General features: G+C 38.6%; 1 protein-coding gene across 4 annotated transcripts in view; it reads left to right on the forward strand.

The window, feature by feature from the left end:
- The first annotated feature begins 8,484 nt into the window (after positions 1–8,484).
- Positions 8,485–26,007, forward strand: part of matcap2 (microtubule associated tyrosine carboxypeptidase 2) — a 61,549-nt gene continuing 44,026 nt past the window's right edge. For 2 of the 4 annotated variants that reach the window (XM_059945422.1, XM_059945425.1), the window contains exons 1-3: positions 8,485–8,625; positions 8,773–8,872; positions 21,735–22,396. In XM_059945422.1, coding sequence (XP_059801405.1) covers positions 8,848–8,872; positions 21,735–22,396 — 687 coding nt within the window. In that variant the 5' untranslated portion in view covers positions 8,485–8,625; positions 8,773–8,847. Of the gene's footprint in view, positions 8,649–8,772; positions 8,873–21,734; positions 22,397–26,007 lie in introns of all 4 variants that reach the window. The other 2 variants (XM_059945423.1, XM_059945424.1) reach the window with 2 other exon arrangements.

Consider the following 26,007-nt stretch of genomic DNA (forward strand, 5'->3'; position numbering starts at 1 on the left):
CTATAACCTATCTGTTTGTGGCTTTCTGTTATAAACTTGAGGAACAGCACCTCTCCTTCTGTTGCTTCCTCCGTTTGGTCATAAACTGGTAAGTTCTTCTGTTGGTCTCTCTCTCTCTCTCTCTCTCTCTCTCTCTCTCTCTCTCTCTCTCTCTCTCTCTCTCTCTCTCTCTCTCTCTCTCTCTCTCTCTCTCTCTCTCTCTCTCTCTCTCTCTCTCTCTCCCTCTCTCTCCCTCTCTCCCTGCCCGCCTCACTCCCTCTCTCCTAGCATAACCTGACTTGCTATGCATTTGACAGCTTTTACATTTCTTTGTTTATGTATTCTCTCTCCAACCTCCCTCACTAATCTATTGTGGCTTTATCATCACACAGCCTGGCCTCGCCCAATGAGTGATTTTTCCTTTGTCCTATCCACACCTCCCTCTCTGCAACTCCAAACCAACCTGCTTTCCATCTTCCCAGTTTCTTACAATTAGGTCTTTTTGACCTAAAATGTTAATATTTTTTTCTTTCCACAGACAGTGCCTGATTTGAGGAGTGTTTCTAGCATGTTCTGTTTATATCCAAATTTTGAGAATCCATAGGTTTTTCTCAGTTTTCAACTCTGTACATTCTCCTTTCCTCTCATTTTACCTTTTAAGCTTTAGTCTTGTGGTTTCTGATCTCAACATATTGAAGACCTGACTAGGATATACAGGATTCTGGCTTCTTCTCCATTCATTTCCAGTCCTGAGGAAGGTCTCGGCCTGAAACGTCAACTATTTATTTATTTCCATAGATGCTGCCTGACCTGCTGAGCTCCTCCAGTGTTTTGTGTGTGTTCCTCTGGATTTCCAGCATCTGCAGAATCTCTTGTGTTTATGAAGGACTCAGTATGATATTTGCAAATAACAGAAAATAGAGGGCATTGCCAATTTCAAAGAAAATTAAGTAACTTGCAAACAATAATAAATTAGATATGAGAGGAAAGAGGCATAGTGAGATTTTGAGATTCAGAACTTTAAAAGTGGAAGGACAAGTCAATGAAGCTGTATTGATAACATGCTATTTAATACTCACTAAAAAAGAGTATGCATTTACAAAGTTAACCCATAATTAGGCAGCAGTGTAATAAAGCTGGGACATTGTCCATTAGGAAAAGAGTCAAGGCCATGTTAAAGTGCCAATGATTTTCACAAGAACAAAACCAGGATGAAAGGCTTTCAGAGAAAAGAACTGAACCTTTTAATCTCCTTTTCCCTGGTGTGAATGAAGTTCAATAAAAGATCTTGCTAGCTGTTTAAAATGACTAGGGCTTTTGATAAAAGTAAATCTCTGACACTTATATTGTCTTATTGTTGTAACCCTAATTATAGGTCTTAAATTTAGTTTATCACCACAACTACAAAGGGTAAGGTTAAGATATTTTTATATCATAGATGGGTGTTAGGGCAATTATAGATGGGTGTTAGGGCAATTACCTGGAATAGTATGTACAATAGGATTGATAATGCCTTTTAAAAGAAGTGAATTGATATTTGAAAAGAAATATTGAACGTAAGTATAATAAGGCCAATAACTAAATCCTTTTCAGAATCAAGCAGGTGCAGTAGACTAAATAACATTCTTTTACAATGTAATATTCTAAACCAATCACTTTTGGAAATCTGCCCTAGTTTAGCACTTATATAGGTGACCATAGATTCAGTTCAATTGAATTACTTTACATTGCAAAATCATTCCTAATATTTACATAATTAGAAGAGTCTCCTATAAAGTATCCTAAACAACTAGGTGTTTCCAAAATCAGATGAGAGTTACAATGTTGAAATGGAAAAAATGAAATTCATGGTGTTTCCTCTGTGTAAAATATAACCACCCAAAATTACCTAAATAATAATGTGCACAGAAATTGTACTGTAATGATTACAGTTTATTCAATGCGACAAAATCCTCTGTTATCCCAGCTGTTTAGGATAAGTTCCTGACCTTTTTAAACAATTTTCTAATGTGGGTGTTTATTCACATAATAATTTCAGTCATTCTCTCCTGCTCTTTTGTTCATCCCACACATTTTAGAGAATCTGATAGATTTACTTGATGAATGTAATTTCATTCATAATGATTTTCCCCTTCTGTTATATGTGCTGATTGTAGCCTGTGTCACATTCTGCATGATTATATCCTCATTGCTGTGATATTCAAGTTTTCAATTTATTTTTCCATTTAATCCTTTTCAAGTTCCTCTAGCAATCCCTGTTTACCACACATAACATTTAACTACTGTACATGAATACCAGTCCACATCAAAAGTTCTTTCTTGGCATAATATCCTAGCTTCAATTAGACAGGTACTTAAAAATGCATCTAATACTACTGGTAGTATTGATAATCCCAGAGGCAAAACAGTTCAATGAGTTCAAAGCAGAAGCTTGAACTTTGAAATTTAATTCTATGGATCTTTTTGGTTTTATTTCAACTTCATATCCGTTATGCTACTTCATTTAAATATTCCCCCTCAGTTTTCAACTGCAGATTGCTTATGTATGTACCTTGCTTTCTCCTTTAATACTACTTATTTTTTTCATATGTTACCATGTTTTCTTCTGATACAGAAGGCAGCCATTTGACCCATTGAATCTACTCCAATCCACTCAGAAAATTCACGTCAATCTATTCCCCCATTTATTTCCCTATAATCAATTCTCTTTCACATGCTCATTGATTCTCCTGCCACCCATCTACACTATGGGTAACGAGCAGTACCACCTGATGAAAATGAGTACAGCATCATATTTTAAACTACTTTGCAATCAGTATTGCCAAACCACTCCGGTATTATCAGAAGAATTTCAATAAAAATAAAATTGAAGCAATCTAAAGTTAACTTTAAATCTGCAAGGATAATATGTAAGAAATCTATCTTTCTTCATGGTACCTTAACATTTATACTAAAATTCATAAAATACTTCTGCTTTCTCTGTTAATATCAGAAAATTCTATGTGGAACTTGTGTGGCCTAAGAAACTATGTGGATCGAAGCAGGAAAACAAAACATTTATATTGTTATTACAGCCCTTACATTGTTCTACAGTGTTTTGAAACAATCAAGTACTGTTGACATTTATGCAGTTTCATAATGTACCAAAACGCACACAGCAAGATTCCAGAGATAGTCTTGAAACACGTAATCAGATAGCTAATTCTGAACTAAACATAAAAAAGTGCTGTGTGTATTCAATAAGTCAAGCAATAACCATGGAAACAAGGAAAAAGCAATGTTTCAGGTTGATAATCTTCCAGCAGAAATGTAAAAGGTTATAAAATGTTACAGGCTCTAAACAGAGACTGTGGGGGGGGGGGTTAATTTTATTCAAGGTAGCAGAAATTATGGAGATGATGTGTTCAATGTGATGACTGGTGGTGTGGAAAGTGAGATTGAGGACAATCTTATTTCCGCTCACTAAGCTTCCCCAAGATGAGAAAGAGAAATTAAGGAGGGGATGAGTCAGAGATGGACTTTGTGAAAGTGGTTGAAAAATTGCTGGCAAAGCTTCTGTGTGGATCTGGGAAATGCAGTCATTAATATTTTGGAGAAAGAAGCAGGGGACTGAGTAGAACTGAAAAATGGAAGGGAGGATCTATGAAATGTGGAAGGCAGATGAGACTAAATGATTTAGTTGCCCTGTGGGCTTTAATTTTTAACAAATTCTGTTGCACAATATGCTGATTTAGACAGAAGACACGAAAATCTCAAAGAGAGTATGTTTAATTTATTCATGGGCTGTTCACAGATTGCCTTCCTTCACAAGTTGTCACAACAGAGGGAAATGTCATATGACACAATCCTTAAAAAATCATAAAGCAACAATTATTGTTCACTGTCAATATTACATTTACTACAACACTAAAGAAAGAATGTACAAAGTGAATTGCAGCGAGGATGGCAGAGCAGCACTCACTGGAGTGTCTGGGAGCAATTCTGAAGATTTGGGATAGGTACATTCCATAGAAGAAGAGGTAAAGGCAGTGTGACGGAGCTGACAAGAGAAGTCAAAGCCAATATAAAAGCAAGAGAAGGCATATAATAAGAGCACAAATTAGTGGGAAGTTAGAGGATTGAATTTCTTTTAAAAACTATCAGAAGGCAAATAAAAAGCCATGGGGGGAAAGATGTAATATGCAACATGATCATAAAGCATGACAAAAAATGTTCATATATATGCAGTAAAAGAGAGGTGAGAGTAGATATTGGATCACTGGATAACCTTGCTGGAGAGGTAGTAATGGGGGACAAGGAAATGGCAGACAAACTGAATAAGTACTTTAAAACAGTCTTCACTGTGGATAACACTATGCTGGAAGTTCGAGAGTGTCGGGGACAGAAGCAAGTGCAGTTGCTATTACTAGGGAGAATATACTTGGGAAACTGGAAGTTCTGAAGGTAGAAAGGCCACCTGGACCAGCTGGACTACACTCCTGGGTTTCGAAAGAGGTAGCTGGAGAGATTATGGAGGCATTAATAATGATCTTTAAAGAATCACTAGATTCTGGAATGCTTCCAGAGGACAGGAAAAGTGCAAATGTCACTCCACTCTTGAAGAAGGGAGAGAGACAGAAGAAAGGAAATTATAGGCCAGTTATCCTGATCTCAGTGGTTGGGAAGATGTTGGATTTGATTGTTAAGGATGTAGTTGAAGAGTACTTGGAGGAACATGATAAAAAAGGCCATAATCAGCATGGTTCCCTCACGAGAGAACTTGCCTGACAAATCTGTTGGAATTCTTTGAGAAAGTAACATGGATGTTAGACAAAGGAGATTCAGTTGGTGTTGTTTTCTTAGATTTTCAGAAGCCCTTTGCTAAGGTGCAGCTCATGAGGCTGCCTATACAAGCTGCAAGTCCAGGATATTACAAGAAAGATGCTAGCATAGATAGAGCATTGGTTGATTGGCAAGAGGTAAAGATTAGGGATAAAGGGATCTTTTCTGATTGGCTGCCAGTGACTAGTAGTGTTTCACAGGGGTCGGTGTTTAGATCACTTCTTTTTACATTGTTTGTCAATTATTTGGATGACAGAATTGATGGCTTTGTTGCCAAGTTTGCAGATGACATGAGGGTAGGTGGAGGGGCAGGTAGTTTTGAGGAAACAGGGAGGCTGCAGAAGGACTTGGACAGATTAGGAGAATGGGCAAAAAAGTGGCAAATAGAATATAGTATTGGGAAGTGCATGGTCATGTACTTTGGTAGAAGGAATAAAAGCACAGACTATTTTCTAGACATGAGAAAGTTCAAAAATATGAGGTGCAAAGGGACTTGGGAGACCGCAGGCAGAATTCCCTAAAGGTTAACTTGCAGGTCGAGTCAGTGGTGAGACAGGCAAATGCAATGTTGGCATTAATTTCAAGAGGACTAGAATATGAACACAAGAATGTAACGCTAAGACTTTATAAGGCACTGGTGAGGCCTCACTTGGAGTGTTGTGAGCAGTTTCAGGACCTTTATTTAAGAAAGGATGTGCTGACATTGAAAGGAATGCAGAGGAGGTTCTCGAGAATGATTCTGAGAATGAATAGCTTATTATCTGGGCCTTTACTCACTGGAATTTAGAAGAATGAGAAAGGATTTCATTTAAACCTATTGAATTTTGAAAGGTGGGGGAGAGAGGATGTTTGCTATGGTGTGGGAGTCTAGGACTAGAAGGCACAGCCTTAGAATAGAGCAGCATCCATTTAGAATAAGACAAGGGGGAATTTGTTTCGCCAGAGTGTGGTTAATCTGTGGAATTCCCTGCCACAGTTGGTTGTGGAGGCCAGGTCATGGGCTGCCTTTAAGGGGGAGCTTAACAGGTTCTTGATTAGTCAGGGCATGAAAGGTTTAAGGGAGAAGGTAGGAAACTGGGGTTCCATGGTTTGTTTTGTGGCTGTCTGTGGAGAAGAATAATTTCGGGGTTATATACTGCATACATACTTTGATAATAAATGTACTTTGAATCTTTCAGATGGCAAGGGACCAGCCATGATGAAATGGCAAAGCAGACTTGATGGCCCAAATGGCCTAAATCTGCTCTTATATCTTATGGTCTTATGGAATGTGTGTTATGGTGAGACGAGGAAAAAAAAATGAATTCCAAAGATCTCCATTGGTCAGGGTTAACCATGAATGTTGAACCCTAGCCATCTACATGCAAGCCAGTATGCAGGCAGGGTAGTACAACATGGAGAGCAAGCTGCTGCCCATGCAGCAAACACCCCTCTACACACAGCAGATGAATCCAATGGAATGGCAGAGATCGATACAGTTTAGGACCAGCAGTAATGCATGAATTGCCGGTCAACATTGAATTCAATGTAGGTCTACCTTAGGGGTTTAAACCCAGATTTTTCCTCAGGGTTTACTCCTGAAGCCTTCTCTTTGAGTGGGTATAGCTGTAAGGCAGCTGAGATTTGAGATCAGAGTTTTTCTTCTAGATGAAAGCCAACCACAGCTGATGAGCCCCATCTGCTTTGAGCAACTGGTTTTAACCCACCTTTGCCCATTCTGCTGTGAGTAGAAACTGTACCGCTGGGCTTCGTAGCTAAGCCATATGTGAAGGCCAGGAACTGAACTTGGTTATCAGCAGCTATTTGAGACACATTCCATTGGGAGCATTTAATAGGTAGTGGGGTATACCCCCAACTACCCCCCACCCCCGGCTATGCCAACTTTAGGAACTAACTTTAAGATCAGACTGGAGAAGATGAAATTAAGTAAAGCTAAATAACTACTCATAAATATTATATAAAATATGACATAATAGGAGATACTATATGGAGAAAGAAACAAAGTCAACATTTCAGGAAATGGTCAGAACCAGCCCGGCTTTGATCTAAAATTAAAAGTAAAAAAAAACTGGAGTTATGCTGGAAATTTGCAATTAGAGCATAAATAATGTTGGGGATATTCCTCAGTTTAGGGGCATTAATATACTTTCAGGTCAATGCCTTTAAAAAGTCATAAGTTTTAAATTGCAGAGAAGAGTGAAGGGCCAAGAGAACTAAGGGAACACCTGTGATAGGGTGCTTAGGGAGAATGAATCATGGAAGTGGTAGAATATACTGGCCAGGAGGGTTGATCTGCGTGGATGGTATATGAATATAAGGAGATGACTAAGAAAGAGGAAAGAAGAAACTACACATTGCTGGATCTATAAAATATAACCACTACAAATGCTGATACATAATTCCATCCCTCTTCTGTTCTTGTCTTTTCTGATTTTAGCTTCTTACCTTTCTCTAATGAAGCCTCAAGTAAGCTCCAGGGACAACACCTCATCTTCCAAATAAACAGGGCCAAATACTGAATTTAATAATTAGTTTATATCAGCCTTCCTAATTTTTCCCAAAATGTGACATTTTTGATGAAAGAAATCAACTTGTAACATTGATTAAGATTCTCTGTCTGAATGAGGCTTAAAGTGTTTGGTATTTCCAGAATTCCCTTTTATTTCAGATTTTAATGTTTTGTATCTCACCTGAAACATTATCTCTGCTTCTAGATGCTGCCTGCTCTGCTGCGTATTTCCGATATTTTTATTATGATTTGATATTATTTTACAATGATTAACCAGAAACAATGTTTAGTTTGGTTGAATGAACGTGGTAATGCTGATTGAGAGATAAATCTTGACCAGCACATTGTGAAGAAAACAGTGGAGACAGAAATTGTTCATTGCTGACGGACCGGTGGACCACTCTGGCCTTTTGACCTGTTTGTCATGGGTGACCTTACCAAGAGCAGAAGCAGAAAGCCCTGACTTCAGCCAACAGAGCTCTCTGAGTCATTGAGGCATGCAAGCCTCCAAACCTTATGACAAGCTTGTGATCCGCTTGGAAATACAGTGATCATGGAGGACTCTAAAATGCCAGTAGATCCTGCAAATATCGCAGCGAAAGTCAGGGATGTAAATAGCCATTTTTACTAGTACTCCAGCTGTGCATTTACTACATATATGTCACTAAAGGAAATAGTTTCCCAAGATATTCTTGATTTCATGTTAAGTAGTTCCCTGCAAATCAGTAAGTTGCCCATACTCGGCACCCAACTGCATTTTAAACATCTCTGTTGCTTTTACCTCTATTAGCTTGCTTGGCAGATTATTGTGTTTTTACCATCCTTTAGACTCTCTTAAACAATGTAGTCTGATCTCAAATGTTTATATTCTGCTGAAATAATGTATTGATTTATAGATTCGGTACGATTATTTATTATTATTTATCATTGAAGCATTAATTTCCGAATGAACTCTAAATTTTGATTTTAAACTAAAATGAGCACCCTGCCCCTTGCGTGAATTGCCTTCAAGTCCCTGGAGAGTAAGTGTTTCCAAACATTTTGTATTTGAATCAAAACTTTGGATGCACGGAGCAAATATTAGATCTCATCACAAAGCGGAATACACAACGCGCTTTCAAGTTACCACGTCACAGAGCATCGAAATATGACGCAATAATTAGGTTACCTTGGGAACGACGGCAGGACGCCGGAGAGAGGAACGTGAGAATGACGGACTGAGAGTCGGGGGCGCGCGTTATGGGGCAGCTGGAGACTGCGGCAATGCTGCGCAACTAAGTGGGGCGAAACACAGGCCACCGGGACACGGTTTGGAGGTTTTAAACCTTAAAGTGCTAGAGTTGCGTGCAATTTGCAATCCCGCACCATGCATTTGACGACGATTGATCGAGTCGGGGACGCTGTTGCTCTATTTTTATTGTGCGCGCACTATTCATTTCTGTTTATGTATCTTTCTCCGCCAGTGTGAGCAAAGAATCCGAACAGTTTCGTCTGCTGCTTCAAGAACGTCTTCCACTCACCAGTTACGGTTGCCAGGCATGTTGGAATCAATCCGAGTAACCGGTACGTGTCACTTCCTGTACTGGGGATGGGAGGGAAAATGTTTAGTTATTAATCTTGGGGGGGGGGGGGGGTCTTGCTGGGTTATTCGGTGTCCCCCCCCCCCACACCACTAATTTGGACAGTTAAAGAAAGACATTCGTCGCATTGCAGTTTTCAATGGTGCGGTGGATCAACATTTTATCATTGGTTTCAGCCGTTCCATTGAGGACGGTTATTAGTGTTTGAGTTTGCAGTAGCATTTTTTCCCCCGTCAGTCTAGTTTTAAATTGTGGTACAGTATATATGTGACATGCACCTTTAGATGCTGAGCGCTACGACATCGCTGTCACCCACGGTGCGGACCCATTTACCCCCAATGATCAGTTGAGATGTGATTCGCATAATAAAGTGGTTCCGTTATTAACAAGATGGTGCTTTAAAGGGATATTATTCTAACATTTGAAAATTGTTTTTTTTGCTCATTTATGTTATTTGCTGTGCTTCGCGATTATGTATTTAAAAAGTAAAACATGACACTTGTTAAACTGCAGATGAAAACAATATTTTATATGCAGTTTAACAATAGTGTTACGTTTGATTTATTTCTTTTTCGAAAAATACCCCCAAGTAGGAAAGTTTTATCGTTCCACTGCCTTTGGTCTTGAAGTTTCCAAGAACCACAATAATGTTAGTGTGAATTGAGTAGAAAATTCTCATAATCTTGGCGAAAAATACTGTGTATAGGACATATTATATCAGATACAGTGTCTTGTAAAAGTATTTGGCCCCCAATCTTTTTGTTCATGTAAATGAGTATCATAAACACGGATTTTGATCAATTAGAGAATTTTTATTTGTGAATCACATGCTCCTTTTTCACAGTAACCTCCCCCAAAAGAAAGGAAATCGTAAAGCATGAAAAGGTAAAAATTCAAAAACTATAATGTCAGCACTTCTGAAGTATTCATCCCCCTTTGCTTCATACTTAATTAAACCACCTCTCCCAGCAGTTATATCCAGTAGTCTTTTTGAAGAAGTATTAGTTTTGCACAACGTGATAGAGCAAGATTTGCCCATTCCTCCTTGTGTAATTGCTCTAGTTGGGGAGTGGTGGTAGACAGCAGTCTTAAGATCTTGACAGAGGTGCTTGATTGGGTTAAGTTCAGGACTCTGACTGGGCCACTCTAGAATATCCATTTTCTTTATTTGAATCTACTTGATGGTTGCTCTGGCAGTGTGCTTTGGGTTGTCCTGCTGAAAGAGAAAATTCCTCCCCAGCTTAAGCTTTATGACAGGTGCTTATCCAGGATCTCTCTGCATTTAGTATCATTCATCTTCCCATCAATCTTGTCTAGATTTCCAGTCCCTGCTACTGAAAAGCATCAGTGTAGCATGATGCTACCTCCACCATATTTTATGCAGTAGCAATGGTGTTACCTGATGGATTCGCAGTGTAAGATTTATGCCACACATACCGCTTAGTGTTGAGGCCAAAAAGTTCCACTCTAGTCTCATCCAACCACAAGACCTCCTTCCACATCTTTGGTATCTTCAAAGTGGTGCTTTGCAAAGTATTTACGGGCAAGGTTATTAAACTTTATTTTAGCGAGGGCTTCTTCCTTGCCACTCTTCTGTAAATGCCCTGTTTGTGCAAGGCCTTAGAGATTGTGGAGCCATGAACTTCATCTCCAGTTGCAGCCACTGGCTTCTGCAGCTCAGAGTGACTGTTGGCATCACAGTAGCCTATCATACAAGTGCCATTCTTCTCTGATGATGTAGTTTAGAGGGGTGGCCTGACCTAGGCAATGGTCCCATATTATTTCCACTTCTTCACTATGGACTATACTGAGCTCCAAGGTATGTTCAGTGCCTTTGAGATGGTCTTGTACCTTTCCCCAGATTCGTGCTTCTCTATTGTCATTTCCCTGACTTGCAATGAATGCTCTTTCGTCTTCATTTTGGTTTGGCCTGTTGAAAATCTTCCATAACGTTGGACCTTACAGATAGAGGAGGTGTTTACTCTTATGAATTAATTGAAAACGGATGATCATCCAATTTTCTACATCATTAATTTGGGTGATTTGGTATGGTGATATATTGTACCTGAAGAAAGATACTGTAGAAATTAAAAAGGGGATGAGTATTTTTTCAGCCCCATTATTTTGTATTTTAATTTTTACTCACCATCCAGACAATATCCAGGTAAACTGCTTCTGTACTCTTTCCTAAAAGCCTTGACACCTTTCCTGTAGTGTGATGGCCATAACTGCATAGTACTCCAAATTTGGCTTGAACAAGGTTTTATCACATGGTAGCGTAATGACAATGCAATTTACATATTTATACATATAATCCATAATGGACTACAATAATAATATTCAATCAAACATGTGTGTACGCACATGTAAAAGATAACTCAAGTATTAGTGAAATATTAAATGCACAACGCTCTTCCCTGCTTAGCTAAAAACTCCCAACTCAATAGAGAATGCATCTCAACTATATGCACAGTATATTATATAACTAACATATACAAACATCCCCAGCATAGTAAGTTTTAAATTGTCCCATTCAAGCCTAAAGATTTAATCGTGATAGCAGGTTTCTTACTCTTGTTGAATAATGTCTTTCCTGACCGGGGGATCACTCTGCTTGGCAGGTGAGACTTGTGCCTGTGGGGGAAAAAAATCTCAGATTCTGGAGCCTCCTCTGTGGTGGTGTTGACTCTGAGACTGCAGGAAAATGGTTCTGACAGCTTTCTTTTTCCTTTTTCATCTAGTTTGTGTATTTTGATCTTGGGAAAGTGCATTTATCTCACTGGAGCATTCCCTTATTAATACATCTGTTGCTCTCTTCTTGGTGTCCTCATCCACAACATCATCTATTTTCATATCTCAATTGACTCCTTTCTTTTTGGCCTTCCATTCCTCCAGCTGGACACTGGTCTTGACATCTACTTTTACAAGCAGCTTAATGTCTCTCACTTGAAATTCTTGCAATAGCCGTAATGCATGCAGATTTCATTCTGTTTCTTGCAGCTTTTCTGAATCTCCTTAAACTAAGACACATTTTGCAGGTAGCTGCCTGATCAACATATCAGAAGCTTTCTCCGATATGCTGCTTTACAAAAACTGTGGTAGTCGGACACTTTCACGATTCCTCTAAGCAGTATGGTCCTTCCTTGGTCCGATGTGCGCTTTCTAAACAGAGGCACCAACACCTGTTTGTCCATTCATGGTATACAGCTTGGAAATGTTTGAGGCATCACCTAGTACCTTTCTGAATTTGCTTTCAGATGGCTTCATTGCAGGGGATGTGGTGTGCAAGTTGTGGATAGATCTCCAGTCAAGTTGTAGTTGTCTTAGTGACTCATGCCCCAGTAATGCTGGTCCTCAAGTTTTTTTTCAACATAGGAGCTCAATGTGTCTTTTTGGTTGTTGTATTTCACTGTTGTGAATGTCATTCTCACAGGAGTTATCTTTTCTCCAGTGTAAATTCTTAGTTAGATACCTGCGGACTTCAGTGTAGTTACTTTGAAATGCTGTTTAAACTAATTTTGTGGACCAACTTAAACAGCCGAGCCAGTGTCTAATTCCATTTTAATTAACTTGCTGTTCACTTCTGGTGCAAGCCACATTGCTTATGTATTGTTAACTTTCACATTGTAGATCTCAAGGTTCCTCTGTCACTTTCATCATTATCATAATTTTCATCAACAACATGCAGATTAGTGCTCTTTTTGAAACTACAACTTGACTTTTTAGCTTTTTCCTCTTCCCTGTGCAATCTATTTTTATCTGCCAAACACCCTCTTTGTATGCCAAACACCTTCTTTGTATGTGTCCTACTTCGTTGCATTTTCTGCAAAATTTATCTTTAAACCAGCATTTGTTTGGTGTATGTGAGCCTCTGCCACAATGCTGACACAATTTATTCAGCCACGCTGATTTCTTTTTGGACATTGCAATTTTGATCATGCTCACTTTCATCCCAGACTACAACTCAGTTGTGTCTCTTCCTCCTGTTTCCATTGATACAGCAACTTGAACTGCTCTTTTAAATGTAAGTTGTACTTCAGTTAGAAGCTTTTTTTTTAAAAAAAATGCTTTCTTGTAAGATTCCACTAACTAACTGATCTCTTTATGCATCATTACACCCATTACAGAACTGACAATGCTCAAATAATTGCTTCAATTCAGCCACAAATAGACTCCCCTTCTTTATGATTCTGCCTATGAAACTTAGAGCATTCTGCACACAATAATGTCTATGGTTCTGAATGCTTCTCTGGTTTGGTTAGAGCAGTCAGAAACTTCAAAGCACATTGCATGCCTTTAACCCCTGCACTTAGCAAAATTGGTACTTGTTTCTCATTGGCTATTTCATTTGCTTCAAAATAATGTTGAGAAAGCTCAGTATACATATTCCAGTTATCACATACATCTACTTTTCTGATGTAGCCAGCCATTCCTGTTTTTTTTTATTATCACCCAGTAATCACCCTTTATGAACCTGCGATTTCTTCCATTTTCTGCCTTTTTTTAACTCGGCGGTCTCTGTATATGCTGGACTGTATTTCTTTTTACTCAGCATTCCTTGCTGTGTTTTTTTTTGCCTCGACTGTCTCTTTACACTTCAACAGGTTTGTAGCTGCTTTGGGTTTGTTTTAAAATGTACCTCATTCTTAGTGTTGTGTTTTATAACTTTAAAACATTCAACAGATTCAAAGGATGACAGGGGACTCTGAAATGTGAGTCTAACTTCGAGTTTACTTTAACTGAGTCACATGCATATCGCAAGATGACGTATGCAATTCACATATTTATACATATAACCCATAATGAATTATTCAAACAAGAATGCTTGATCAAATAATATAATATACAAATATTATTGAAGTATTAAATATACACCATCTATCCCTTAGGTTAACACTTCCAGGGCTTTATGGATGATCACCCCAAGATCCCCCTCTACCTCATTCCTCTTAAGGACCCTGCCATTTTTCTGTACACTTATCCCTTGCACCTATCTCTCAAAATGCATCAACCTTGCTCCTGTCTGGGTTATATTTGCCATTTCTCAGCCCAAATTTCTAATTGATTTATATCCTCCTGTATCCTTTGACAACCTTCCATATTATTTGCATTTTCTGCATCTTTTTGTGTCATCTGTAAACTTGCTAATCAGACCAACTGTATTTTCATCCAGATCTCACATATTATGAATACAGAGATCCAATAATGATCCTTAGATCATTATCCGAGGAAGTGTACTAGATTAATTTCTGGATTGCGTACATTGACTTACAAAGAAAGGGTGTACAAGTTGGGCTTGTTTCTAACAGATTTTGGAAGAGAGGATATCATTAACTTTTGGATTTTTGATAAGACTTGACAGGATGGATGTTTGAAGTGTCTCGCCTTGTTTGAGAAATTAGAACTAGAATTCAATACTTGAAGTTAAGAGAACTCTCATTTAACATCAAGATAGAACTTAAGCAAAAAGATCTGTTTTGTTTTACTTCAGATGGCCAAACTAATGCTTGAAACACTCAGCAGGTCAAACAGTACCCCTAGAGAGGGAGAGAATTAAGGTTTCAGGTAGATGGTGGAGAGTAACAATCTTGAAAATATTTATATTTTTCTATTTGATCTGACTTAGTTTTTAGAGTGGGCCTTTTATTTTTTGAAAAGAAACAATATTTGGAGTTTGGTTTGAAAAGCTAGTGACATAGAAAAAAGTAGCGACTGAGGGGTCATTGGAAGTAGGATTAGACTAGATACTTTAAGTTGTATTGATCTGAGAGGCTGAGTCCCTATTTCTTTGCTGTTCAAGAATTGCCTAACTTTTAACACAGTGGTTCCCAACCTGGGGTTCACATACTTCTTGGTTAATGATAAAGGTCCATTGCATAAAAAAAGGTTGGGGACTCTTGCTTTAAAAGGTTAATATATTTCATTTCATAAAGCACACATAGTCTTTCCCTAGCCAGTAGGTAAGCTAATTTGAGAACCCAGGCACAAAACACTGCAGTTGATTCTTAAGTGCTGTCGTAAATTAACTAGCAAGCATTCAGATGTATCAAATTGCTGCATAAAAATGTAATGAGAATAAAGTTGGATGGACCATGCAGGATAAACATAGACCTGGAACTGACAAACAATACTACACATTCAGCCTTGCACAGTTGTCTTCATGATCATTGGGGAAATTCTATAATTAAGCAGACAACACCCTGCAGAGTCGTACATTTTCTTTCGAGCAGCATTCCAGTTTCCTCCATCATGGTTCCTGGATACTCTTGTTCCACTGGCAAACCGACCTATCAAACCTGGTGGCACTATGATGTAAATTACTAAAATAAAGAAGCATAGTTTTAGGCATAGTCAAAATTGACTGAAGAAAATTGTAGGCAAATGGAATATCCTTCAATTATAATCCATTAGTTTGTTCAGATGAAGAATCAGTGGTCCTCAATGTGGAAAAACAACAAATACTCAGGAGTACTGCAGTGGCAGACTTCAATGTGTGACATGGTTAATGGCTTAGAAGCAGTACTGTTAAATGAGCTAATTGAATCAGCTGGACACCACTCCTAGATAGGATCAGAGCCAGAGAACCAGCATGAGAAATAGTCCTACTTTACCCTGGCCAGAGACACATTGGACATTCTCAGTATTGTTTGAAATAATCATCTCTGGTCATTGTTGAGCTGTAATCCCATTATTACATTGCCACATAACACGGGATATAAGCAATGGGGGTCTAACTGAATGAAGTTATTACATAAGCTTTGGCACGTACAGGCAAACCCAATATTGCTGGGGAGGGGTGGCACTGAAGTGGAGCTTCATGCTTCAAGAAATAGTTTATTTACCTTTTTTGCATAAATTCTGTGACTTAATTCTATTCTGTATTTGGGTAGCGATTTGTGAATGCTGTGCTGTTAATCAGATCAAAGCTGTAAGGCAGGGATTCACAACCTTTTTTCTGCCATGGATCAATACCATTAAGCTAAGGGCCCGTGGACCCCAGGTTGGGAACCCCTGCTCTAAGGTCTTGTTATGTCCATTCATGAGTGTTCATGGACTATTAAACAAGTACAAAGAAGGTTCCATTAACACCCCCATTCTCAATAGAGTCTGGCTACTGAGTACAAAAAGAATGAAGTATCTAGAATCTTCTCTTGAATAAATGTTATCAAGGAGCCTTAGTAAAATAGAAGTTGGGGAGAATTAAGGAAGCAATTAAGAGTCTTAACTAGAACAAAGGAAAATTATTATGGCTATTGAAGGTCAGTTATCCCAGCAACAGGCTATCACCATAAGAATCCCTTAATGCATTGTGTATGCTCAATTATTTTGTGCTGCTTGACCTTCCTTCTAAATAAAGGATGTTTATTAGCAAGAGCTTGACATTCACTTCAATTTGGATAGAGAGATATTGACCACTACAGCACAGAAACTAGCCCTTCAGTCATCCTCGTCCATGCTAACTATTAGTCTTCCTAGTCCCATTGGCCCATACATGAACCATAGCCTTCCATCCCCCTCCTATCTTATCCAAATTTCTCTTGAATGTTGAAATGGAACCTGCATTCAGCACTTCGGCTGGCAGCTTGTTCCATACTTTCACCATCCTCTGAAGAAAGAAGTTCCACCTCAGGATCATCTTGTATATTTCACTTTCCACCCTTAACAACTTCAGTTCTAGTCTTGCCCAACCTCCGTGGAAAAAGCCTGCTTGCATTCACTTTGTCTTAACCCTCAATACCTAGGTAATAATTATAGCAATATCTACAGCTCCGTGTTCAACACAACCATACCCTCAGTTCTAATCAACAAGCTCCAAATCCTGAGTCTCTGTACTTCCCTCAGCAACTGGAGACTTGATTTCTTCATCAGAAGACCACAATCTGTGCGAATTGGAAATAACATCTCCTCCTTGTTGGCAGTAAACACTGGAGCACCTCAGGGATGCGTGCTTAGCCCACTGCCCTACTCTCTCTACGCCCACGATTGGGTGGTTAGCTCAAGTGCCAATTATAAATTTGCTGATGACACAACTACTGTTGCTATAATCTCAGATGGTGATGGGGAGGCCAACAGGAACAAGACGATCAGCTGGTTGAGTGGTGTTGCAGCAACAACCTTGCACTTGACTTCAGTAAGACCAAGGAATTGGTTGTGGGCTTCAAGAAGGGGAAGTCAAGTCCTCAACAAGGGATCAGAAGTGAAGGGTGTGAGCGGTTTCAAGTTCCTGTGTGTCAGCATCTCTGTGGATCTATCTCAAATCCAATATATTGATGCAATTACATTGAAGGCATGGCAGTGGCTATATTTCATTCAGAGTTTTAGGCAAATTGGTTTGTCACCTAAGACCCTCACAAATTTCTGTATTGTGTATTCTGTATTCTGTAATGTACTGTGGGGAGCATCCTAACTGGTTGCTTCACCATCTGGTATGGAGGGGCCACTGCACAGGATCAGGAAAAGCTGCAGGAAGTTATCTTAGCCAGCTCCATCATGGCATCCCCAGCATACAAAACACCTTCAAAAGGTAATGTCTCAAAAAGGCAGCATCCATCATTGAGGACCCCATCAACCTGGACACACCCTCTTCTCATAGCCACCATCTACTGTAGGAGGAGGTACAGCAGCTTGAAGACACACACTCAACGTTTCAGGAACAGCTTCTTCCCCATTGCTATCATATTTGAATGGACAATGAATCCATGAACACTACCTCACTTTTTTATTCCTCTTTTTGCACTACTTAATTAACTTTCTTTTATATACACCTATACTTTATAGTTTTTATTATTATGTATTGCAATAGATATAACAGATGTGACAAGTGGAAGGATGGCCCAATGGCAGAAGGAGCTTCCTGGTGCAAAAAGGAGTATTTGGGTGAGATGTGAAAGGCACCCCAGATCCTGAAATCAAATTCCAGCTCTTCAGAAACAAAATTAGGAAAGTAGGATTGAAATTCTATAGTATTTGAATAGAGACGCCAAAACTGGAAAAATATAAAATAATTATCAAGACAGATGGTGTGATAGGCATTGTGAAACTATATTTTATTGGTTCAGAACAAAGTTGATGCATTATCTGAGACATTGGTAATCTTAGTTATTAGAGTAATTAGAGCATACAACAGGCAGACTAGGCTGCACTACCAGCCACTAAATAATTGAATTGTAGACCAACTGAATAAGCCAGTCCGTGCTCCTGTGATCTTTTTCAGTTGAAAACTTCACCATTGCAAATGCACAGAACTTTTTATTTATCTATTTACTTTGTTCTTTTGAGTCAAGCTGACTGCACACTTTTATATATACTTTACAAACATGTATGATGTGCAAATATGTATCAATTGGTTGTCTTCTATATTAATTATTTTATAGATCTTTTTATTTTCCTTGTATGGTTGTAACTGGTCTCCAGATATTGATGTAGCCCAATAGGATACTGGCCTATTGATTGCCATACTACTATTCCCTATATAGAAATTATTAGATGTTCTTATTTTTAATAAATAATAATACCCATATTAGGAATTTAAGACATTCCTAAATTTTGTATGTTTAGAAATGTTCTATATTTTAAACAAACTGGTTTAGCAACAATTTGCATTAAAAAAGTATGTTTAATACAATTTAAAATCCACTAGGTCTTTGAGAAGTGCACTATCATTAAGATAAGTTGGAAGGAGAAATTTTTCCATACTGATCTATCCCACTGGATATCTAATAGGCAGAACCAGCCTCATTACAAAATAGGGTTAAAATATGTTTTAGTGCTTTCATGTTTTCTATCTACTCAATGTTTGTATTCCCTTGTATCTATTGCCCTATTTCCTGCAGAAGTAAAAAGTGGGTGTTTATTATTTAAGTTACCTGTAACAACATTGTTAGTGTGTCCCCTTGTTGCCCTCTCTCTGTGGTTCTCTGTGGACAGCAGTAGATTGTTGCTGTTTGTCCCAGTCCATGATCCAAACTGAAGCCTCATTTACATTCTAGGAAACTAGAATTTTTTAAAAATTATTTTTTGAGGTTTTTACAATGCAACAAAACAAAAAAAACAATTAAAAAAAGGTTTATACAGTGCAAAACAAACATATTAAAGTACAATTCATAACAATTAAGCAAAGCACCCATAGTAGAATGGTAGATAGTTACTACCTCACCCTCCCACTACCCAACTCCAAGCCAACCTTATGATATATAAAAAGGTTAATCAGAATTATATCACCACAGTGCTGAATTTATAAAAAGAAGGTATATTGCCTCCTACCTAAACTATAATATGTTTACACATAAAAATAACCCATAAATCTTAACTGTAAGAAGCTGGAAGTAAGGGATTTAAATGCGAAAGAAAAAAAGGGAGGGATGCACCCTTAATATAAATGGGAATTATGAAAATATTCAAGGAAAAGTCCCCACACCTTTTGGAACTTTATGTCCAAATTAAGAAGTGAATGATGGATCTTTTCAAGGTCTAAGCAGGACATAATGTCTCTGAGCCATTGAGCATGAGTGGGTGGGGCAGCATCTCTCCACCTAAGGAGGACTGCAAGTCTGGCCAAAAGAGAGGCGAAAGACAATGTACGACGCTTAGTCAGAGTCAGATGAATGTCATCTTCTTCTGAAGTACCGAAAAGAGCAATCAGAGGATTAGGTTCCAAATAGAGATTAAGTATGTGAGAGTTTTTAAAAAAACATCTCTCCAGAATTTCTCCAGGCTAGGACAAGCCCAATACATAAGGAATAAGAGGGGCCTCACCCCCTTTACACTTATCACAACAGGGACTAATATCAGGGTAGAACCGCAACAGTTTAGTTTTAGACTTATGAGCCCTGTTTACTACCTTGAACTGTAAAAGGCACTGGCGAGCACATAGAGAAGTTGAGTTAATAGACTTGAGAATTGAATCCCAAACCTCGTCAGACAAAGGAAAATTTAAATCATGCTCCCAGGCACTTTTAATTTTGTTGAAGTGGGGCTCGCTTCAACATTGTTAACGTATCTGGAATAGTAGAAATTAAACCTTTTACCCAGTGGATTCATACGAAGAAACAAATCCACAAAATTTTTATCGGGCACCTCAGGAAAGTTTGGTATTAAAGGGTTGATAAAATGTCTAATTTGGAGATATCTAAAGAAATGAGTGTTAGATAAGCCAAACTTTACAGACAGCTGTTCAAAAGTTGCAAAGTGCTTATCTATGAAAAGATCTTCAAGGCCCTTCCTGTGCCAGTCTAGAAATGTTAAATCCTGCATAGAAGGCTGAAAGAGATGATTATGTAGAATAGGACTAGAGAGAGAGAAACCGTTTCTGAACTGAGCCCATATTCTCAGAGTGTGTCTGATAACCGGATTAACAACTGGCAAGGAAGCGTGGATCCAAGAAGCACGGAGATGGAGAGATTCTTATTGGAGTTCGACTCCATTGCCCCCATATTGGGCAATCAGACGGATTATAAAAGTAAGTCCAAAAGATAAGAGAACATATGTTGACTGCCCAGTAATATAAATGAAAATTGGGCAATGCCATACCACCTACCCTTTTAGGTTTTTGAAGGTGAGCTTTATTTAGTTTGGGACATTTGCTCTTCCATAGACAGGACAAAATAATAGAATCTAACGAATCAAAAAAGCTTTAGAAATAAAAATTGGTAAAGATTGAAATAAGTATAAAAATTTAGGAAGAATAAACATTTTAACAACATTAATTTGACCTAACAAAGACATGGACAAGGGTGACCACTGTGCTAAGCTCTATTTTGTATGAATTAAAAGTTTAGTAAAATTTTCTCAGAAAAGACGCTTATAATTTCTTGTTACTGTAATGCTAAGGTAAGATTATTTACTACTTTAAAAGGGAGGTTATGAAATCCTAGTGATTGTGCTTCTCTATTTATTGGAAAAAGTTTGCTCTTATGTAAATTAAGTTTGTATCCTGGAGTGATCTGAATGCTGGTGTTCATTTACATTTTGCAAGCAAATCTCTGTGATTTGATAAGAAACAAGCTTTCCAAATGAATTCTAATACTCAAAATCAGTGTGTTGTCAGTAGCAATATCTTTTAACCTTTGCAGTGGTGGGGGAAATACCATTATTATTGGGCACAGTATATTAAAAGTTGCTTCCCAATTGTTCCAATCTCTCTCATAATTTCATTTTCAAATTCTGTATTTAAATATACTAAACACCAATTCCTCTAAATGCTAATTTCTTCCTTTAAAAAGTCAGAATCTCGTATCTGGAGATCAAAATACTCACATTTTTAATACCTTAATCCAGAGTTTATGTGGTTGTTGTGGAAATTAAGCTGTTCTCTTTATCCAATATCAAATCTAAAATAAAAAACAAAGTTTAAAACACAAGCAAGATTAAACTAAAATCCATGCATTAATTTTTTTTCTCCAGAATCCTCACAAAAGACTGAAAAGTTTAGGGAAAGAACTGCTAATTACAATGGTGAAACCCATTTACTAAAGAATAAAGGATAAGGCTTGCATTCACATAGCTTCTTTGGGGGGGGGGGGGAATCGCCTCTTAAAAACGAGGTTTTGCAATTTTTTTTTCATTTAGTAACAGTGTCTTTCATTAGAACAGTGCAGCACAACACAGGCCCTTTGGCCCATGAATTTGGTTGCATCCTATTGCTTCTGGAGCATAGAAGTTATTGAAATGTCATCCCAATACAGAATTAACGAACATGTAACAGCCTTTCATTCACCTGTTCCTTCATTTTTTCCTGAAGCCTGTGATGTTTTTGTCATTTCAAACTTACTAATTAGAATGATCTTGTACAATGGGTAGTGATCTTTTAGAATTAATCTGAACCTTCCTGTTGTTCATCCTTGCAGAAAAACTTCGGTGGCCTGAGTTGGAATTGGCCAGAAAATCAATTCTGTTGAATCCCACCGACAAAAATGGCAGCAGCCAAGCTAGCATCCAGCAAGTCTCTGCCAGCATCCTAAAAGAAATATTTACAGGAAGCAATGGCTATAACGTCCTGTTGTCGTCAAAGGGGGAAAAGAAGCGCATGTCCTCAAGCCATCACAAAAAACACCGCAAGTCTGCCAAACCTTCTGCAGTGTTGCGATATAAGGAACGCCGGAACCCCAGTGCCTCTCTCCCGCTGGTTGACGAGGAGTGGTGTCTTGGAAGCAAGCGTACACAGTTGCTCATGGGCAGTTTGGTTGCTAGCAGTTCAAAACTGCCCCTTGGCATGTCTGTCATCGGGAGTGAAATTGGTCTGTCGCAACGGCCAAAAAGCAAGGTTAAAAAGCTTTATTTCTCAAGTCTGCAGAGATCACGGTTGCCAGTTGGACAAGGCAAAGACAGCGAGGGTACCACCCGTAGACTGTGCATCCTAACTGCAGTGAAACCATCAAATGTGGAGAAGGAGAAGATCAAGTTCTTCAAGTCTGAGTTCACCTACAATCCACAGTTTGAATATGCTAACCCAGCCTTGCCCAATGTACTAGCAAGACATAGTGTTGCTTCAGAGAAATTTCTTCTGCAGGTATGGTCATGTCTCTAGTAATTGTTCTAGTAATAAAGATGCATTTTCAACAAGATTTAAATGTTTTCTCACCAATCTATTTCTTTAGAGACATTTAGCATCAAAAACATTCTTAAATTGATCCTCAGATGAATCAATCCTCAGATCCCCGTTTACAAATGTAATTTATGATCCCGTATTATCATGAGGAGGCAGTACATCTGGGAGGGAGCTTATAAAGTTATGTTAGGCATATATAGAGTAGACCTGGTGTTCCCAGCCTTTTTTACACCGCAGACCCCTACCATTAACCAAGGGGTCTGTAGAACCTAGGTTAGGAGCCCCTGGTAGATGGTAAGAATCTTTTAAACCCCAAGATAAAAAGGTCAAATAGTAGAAGAGTTCCATTTAAGGTGATGGGGAAAAATTTAAAGGAGATATGAGGGGCTGATTTGATGAAAGCAGACATAATAGTGGCATTTCAGCGACTTCTCAATAGACATATGTATATAGAGGGATGTGGTGAATAACTCTCGGTAATTTTTATAAATTACCTGGATGAAGAAGCGGAAGGATGGGTTGGTAAATATGCTGATGACACTAAGGTTGGAGGTGTTGTGGATAGTGTGGAGGGCTGTCAGAGGTTACAGCGGGACATTGATAGGATGCAAAAATGGGCTAAGAAGTGGCAGATGGAGTTCAACCTAGATAAGTGTGAGATGGTTTATTTTGGTAGGTCAAATATGATGGCAGAGTATAGTATTAATGGTAAGACTCTTGGCAGTGTGGAGGATCAGAGGGATCTTGGGGTCAGTCCATTGGACACTCAAGGCTGCTGCACAGGTTGATTCTCTGGTTAAGAAAGCATACGACGCATTGGCCTTCATCAACTGTGGGATTGAGTTTAAGAGCTGAGAGGTAATGTTACAGCTCTATAGGACCCTGGTCAGACCCCACTTGGAGTACTGTGCTCAGATCCATTCGCCTCACTACAGGAAGGATGTGGGAGCCATAGAAAAGGTGCAGAGGAGATTTACAAGGATGTTGCCTGGATTGGGGAGCATGTCTGATGAGAATAGGTTGAGTGAACGCGGCCTTTTTTCCTTGGAGTGACAGAGGATGAGAGGTGATCTGATAGAGGTGTATAAGATGATGAGAGGCATTGATTGTGTGGATAGTCAGAGGCTTTTTCCCAGGGCAGAAATGGCTTGCAGGAGTGGTCACAGTTTTAAGGTGCTTGGAAGTAGGTCAGAGGAGATGTCAGGGGTAAGTTTTTTTTTACACAGAGAATGGTGAGTGCGTGGAATGGGCTGCCGGCAATAGTGGTGGAGGCAGGTACAATAGGGTATTTTAAGAGACTTCTGGACAGGTATATGGAGCTATGGGTAACCCTAGGTAATCTCTCAGGTAAGAACATGTTCGGCACAGCTTTGTGGGCCGAAGGGTCTGAATTGTGCTGTAGGTTTTTTATGTTTCTAACTCACAAACTAACACCCCAGTGTTTTTCCGGGGTCTACAAAGCATGGTTCAGTGTAAATGAAGGATTATTCTGAATGTTCTTGCCTGTTACAACTACACAATGCTGCCACCAAACTGTTTTCCAATGATGGGGAAGTTGGATGCCATGCCATGGCTGTACAATCTCATCTTGCCTGTTACATTCAAGTTTTGTCCTTAAGGTCTCTCCGGCTTTCCTCCTTGTGTTCTCACTCCATTGTTTCTTTTTGTTTCTTTCTCATGTCTGCTTCTATTGTATTCCTTCATTTAGCCCTCCTCCCCTCTCGCTATATCGGATGTCAAAATGGTGTTCCTTTCAACATGAAGGCACGTGCTGGCTTATTTTTGTCATCTTTACAAAATACTGTAAATTGCTTTTATTTCCATGCCATCCAGACAAATCATTCCATGCACAAGTATCTCAGTATTAAAAATGAAAACCATACAGAACATAGTGTTACAGTTCCAGAGAGAGTGCAGGCAGACAAAGCACACGGGACACATCGTATTAGTTTGATAGATCAAGTGTTCATCTTGGAGTGTATGAGGGGTATGTTGAAAATTCTAATAACAGGTATCAAGCTCATGTTTGAGATTTAGTGATGGATGATTGTTAAATGAAAGTCATAAACAATCCATTGAATAAGCGGTCATTCCTTTCCCTTCTAGTGCCTTAAGCAGCTGCTCATTTTGTCTGTGGACTTGTATTAATGGTTGTATATTTTTCCATGTTATGCAACAAAAGCGGTTTTGTTTCAATCCAGCCCACCACGTGCAAACAGTTGAACTAATATTGCTAATGCCAAGACCACCCACTAAACTCAACACAGGAGCTGGCCAGCAGTCAGATAGATTATCTGTAATAAAAGTGATTACAGTGGGCTATTCAGGAACTAGAAGCAGCTTGAGAGCAGAAGAGACTGGCCCAGAGAGCGCTGATGGAGGAAAAGGGCCTGAAGCAGACATTTGCCAATATGGCGATGACAGTGTTCCACAGTTGTTGCCAATCTTGTTGTTAAATATCAAGGCACCAATGAAGAGGGATTAAGGAAACGGCTCGGGTCTTACAAGTGGTTTAACTTTAAACTGAGTATATCTGTATAATGAATAGCACATTAATTATAGGGTCAAATAGTACATCTAGACTACATACAAGAAATGAGAAAAGTTCATTTGGAGGTTTTTTCGGGATTTTTTATTTTGGGAAAAGAAAATATGCATAGCCAACCATTGGCTGAAGAGATAATAAACTAAGAGGAGAAATTCTGAATGTCATCTCTACTGAGGACAGTGAAAACAGCAGGAGTGCAGATTTTTTACAGGCTTTAGGAAATTTGGCCAAATCAGCTGCAAATTTATCTAGACTGTACGGCCATGAGTTGCATTCCCAGCTTTGTCCCATTTCTATAGCAAAAGGAAATTTTTAAGGTAACTTGAATGTGATAGAAGAACAACGGACTGGAGGAAAGGGATAATGTTATTAGCTTGCTCTTTTCAAGTCTGCATTAGTACAGGGGATTAGCAGTTGAAACTGTAACACTGGTTCTAAACATACTTTAGAAAATCCATTAACACCTTCAAGGGTTGCTATAAACTGAGGACAGTGAAAACTAAAAGAACACAGTTGTTTTGCATGAGCTAGGCAATCTGGACAAATAAGTTGCAAAATTACTTGATTAAAGCTAAAATATTATGTGAACACTGTTGGTAAAACCAGTAAGATGTCATCAATCTATTAATTGTTGGATATATCACCAAAGTATGTGGAATCTGTTTACAAAATTAGTTTAACAATATTAATATTCAGACCAATAAAACAGAAAAAATTGCTATAATTTAATGTTCTTTAGTGTATGCAGTTTTTATATCTGATCAGTGGTTGATTTTAATAAAGGAACACTGCCTGTGCTTGAAGGATATGTTTTTGCCTTTGCTGAATTTTGAGTTATTTTAGAATAACAGAGCAACATTATGAACAGAAATCAGCCCATTCCTCTCTCGAGTTGTTTCCCCCAACAAAACTGAATAATTTTCAGATCTCTACCATCTCTATTTTCTTACCATTGCTCCATATCTCTTGATGATCCTATCAAACAAAAACAAGACTCCAAGTGCAGCCTGGCTAGTGTCTTATA

This window comes from Hypanus sabinus, chromosome 20 (genome assembly GCF_030144855.1).
Source record: "Hypanus sabinus isolate sHypSab1 chromosome 20, sHypSab1.hap1, whole genome shotgun sequence".
Classification (NCBI taxonomy): Eukaryota; Metazoa; Chordata; class Chondrichthyes; order Myliobatiformes; family Dasyatidae; genus Hypanus; species Hypanus sabinus.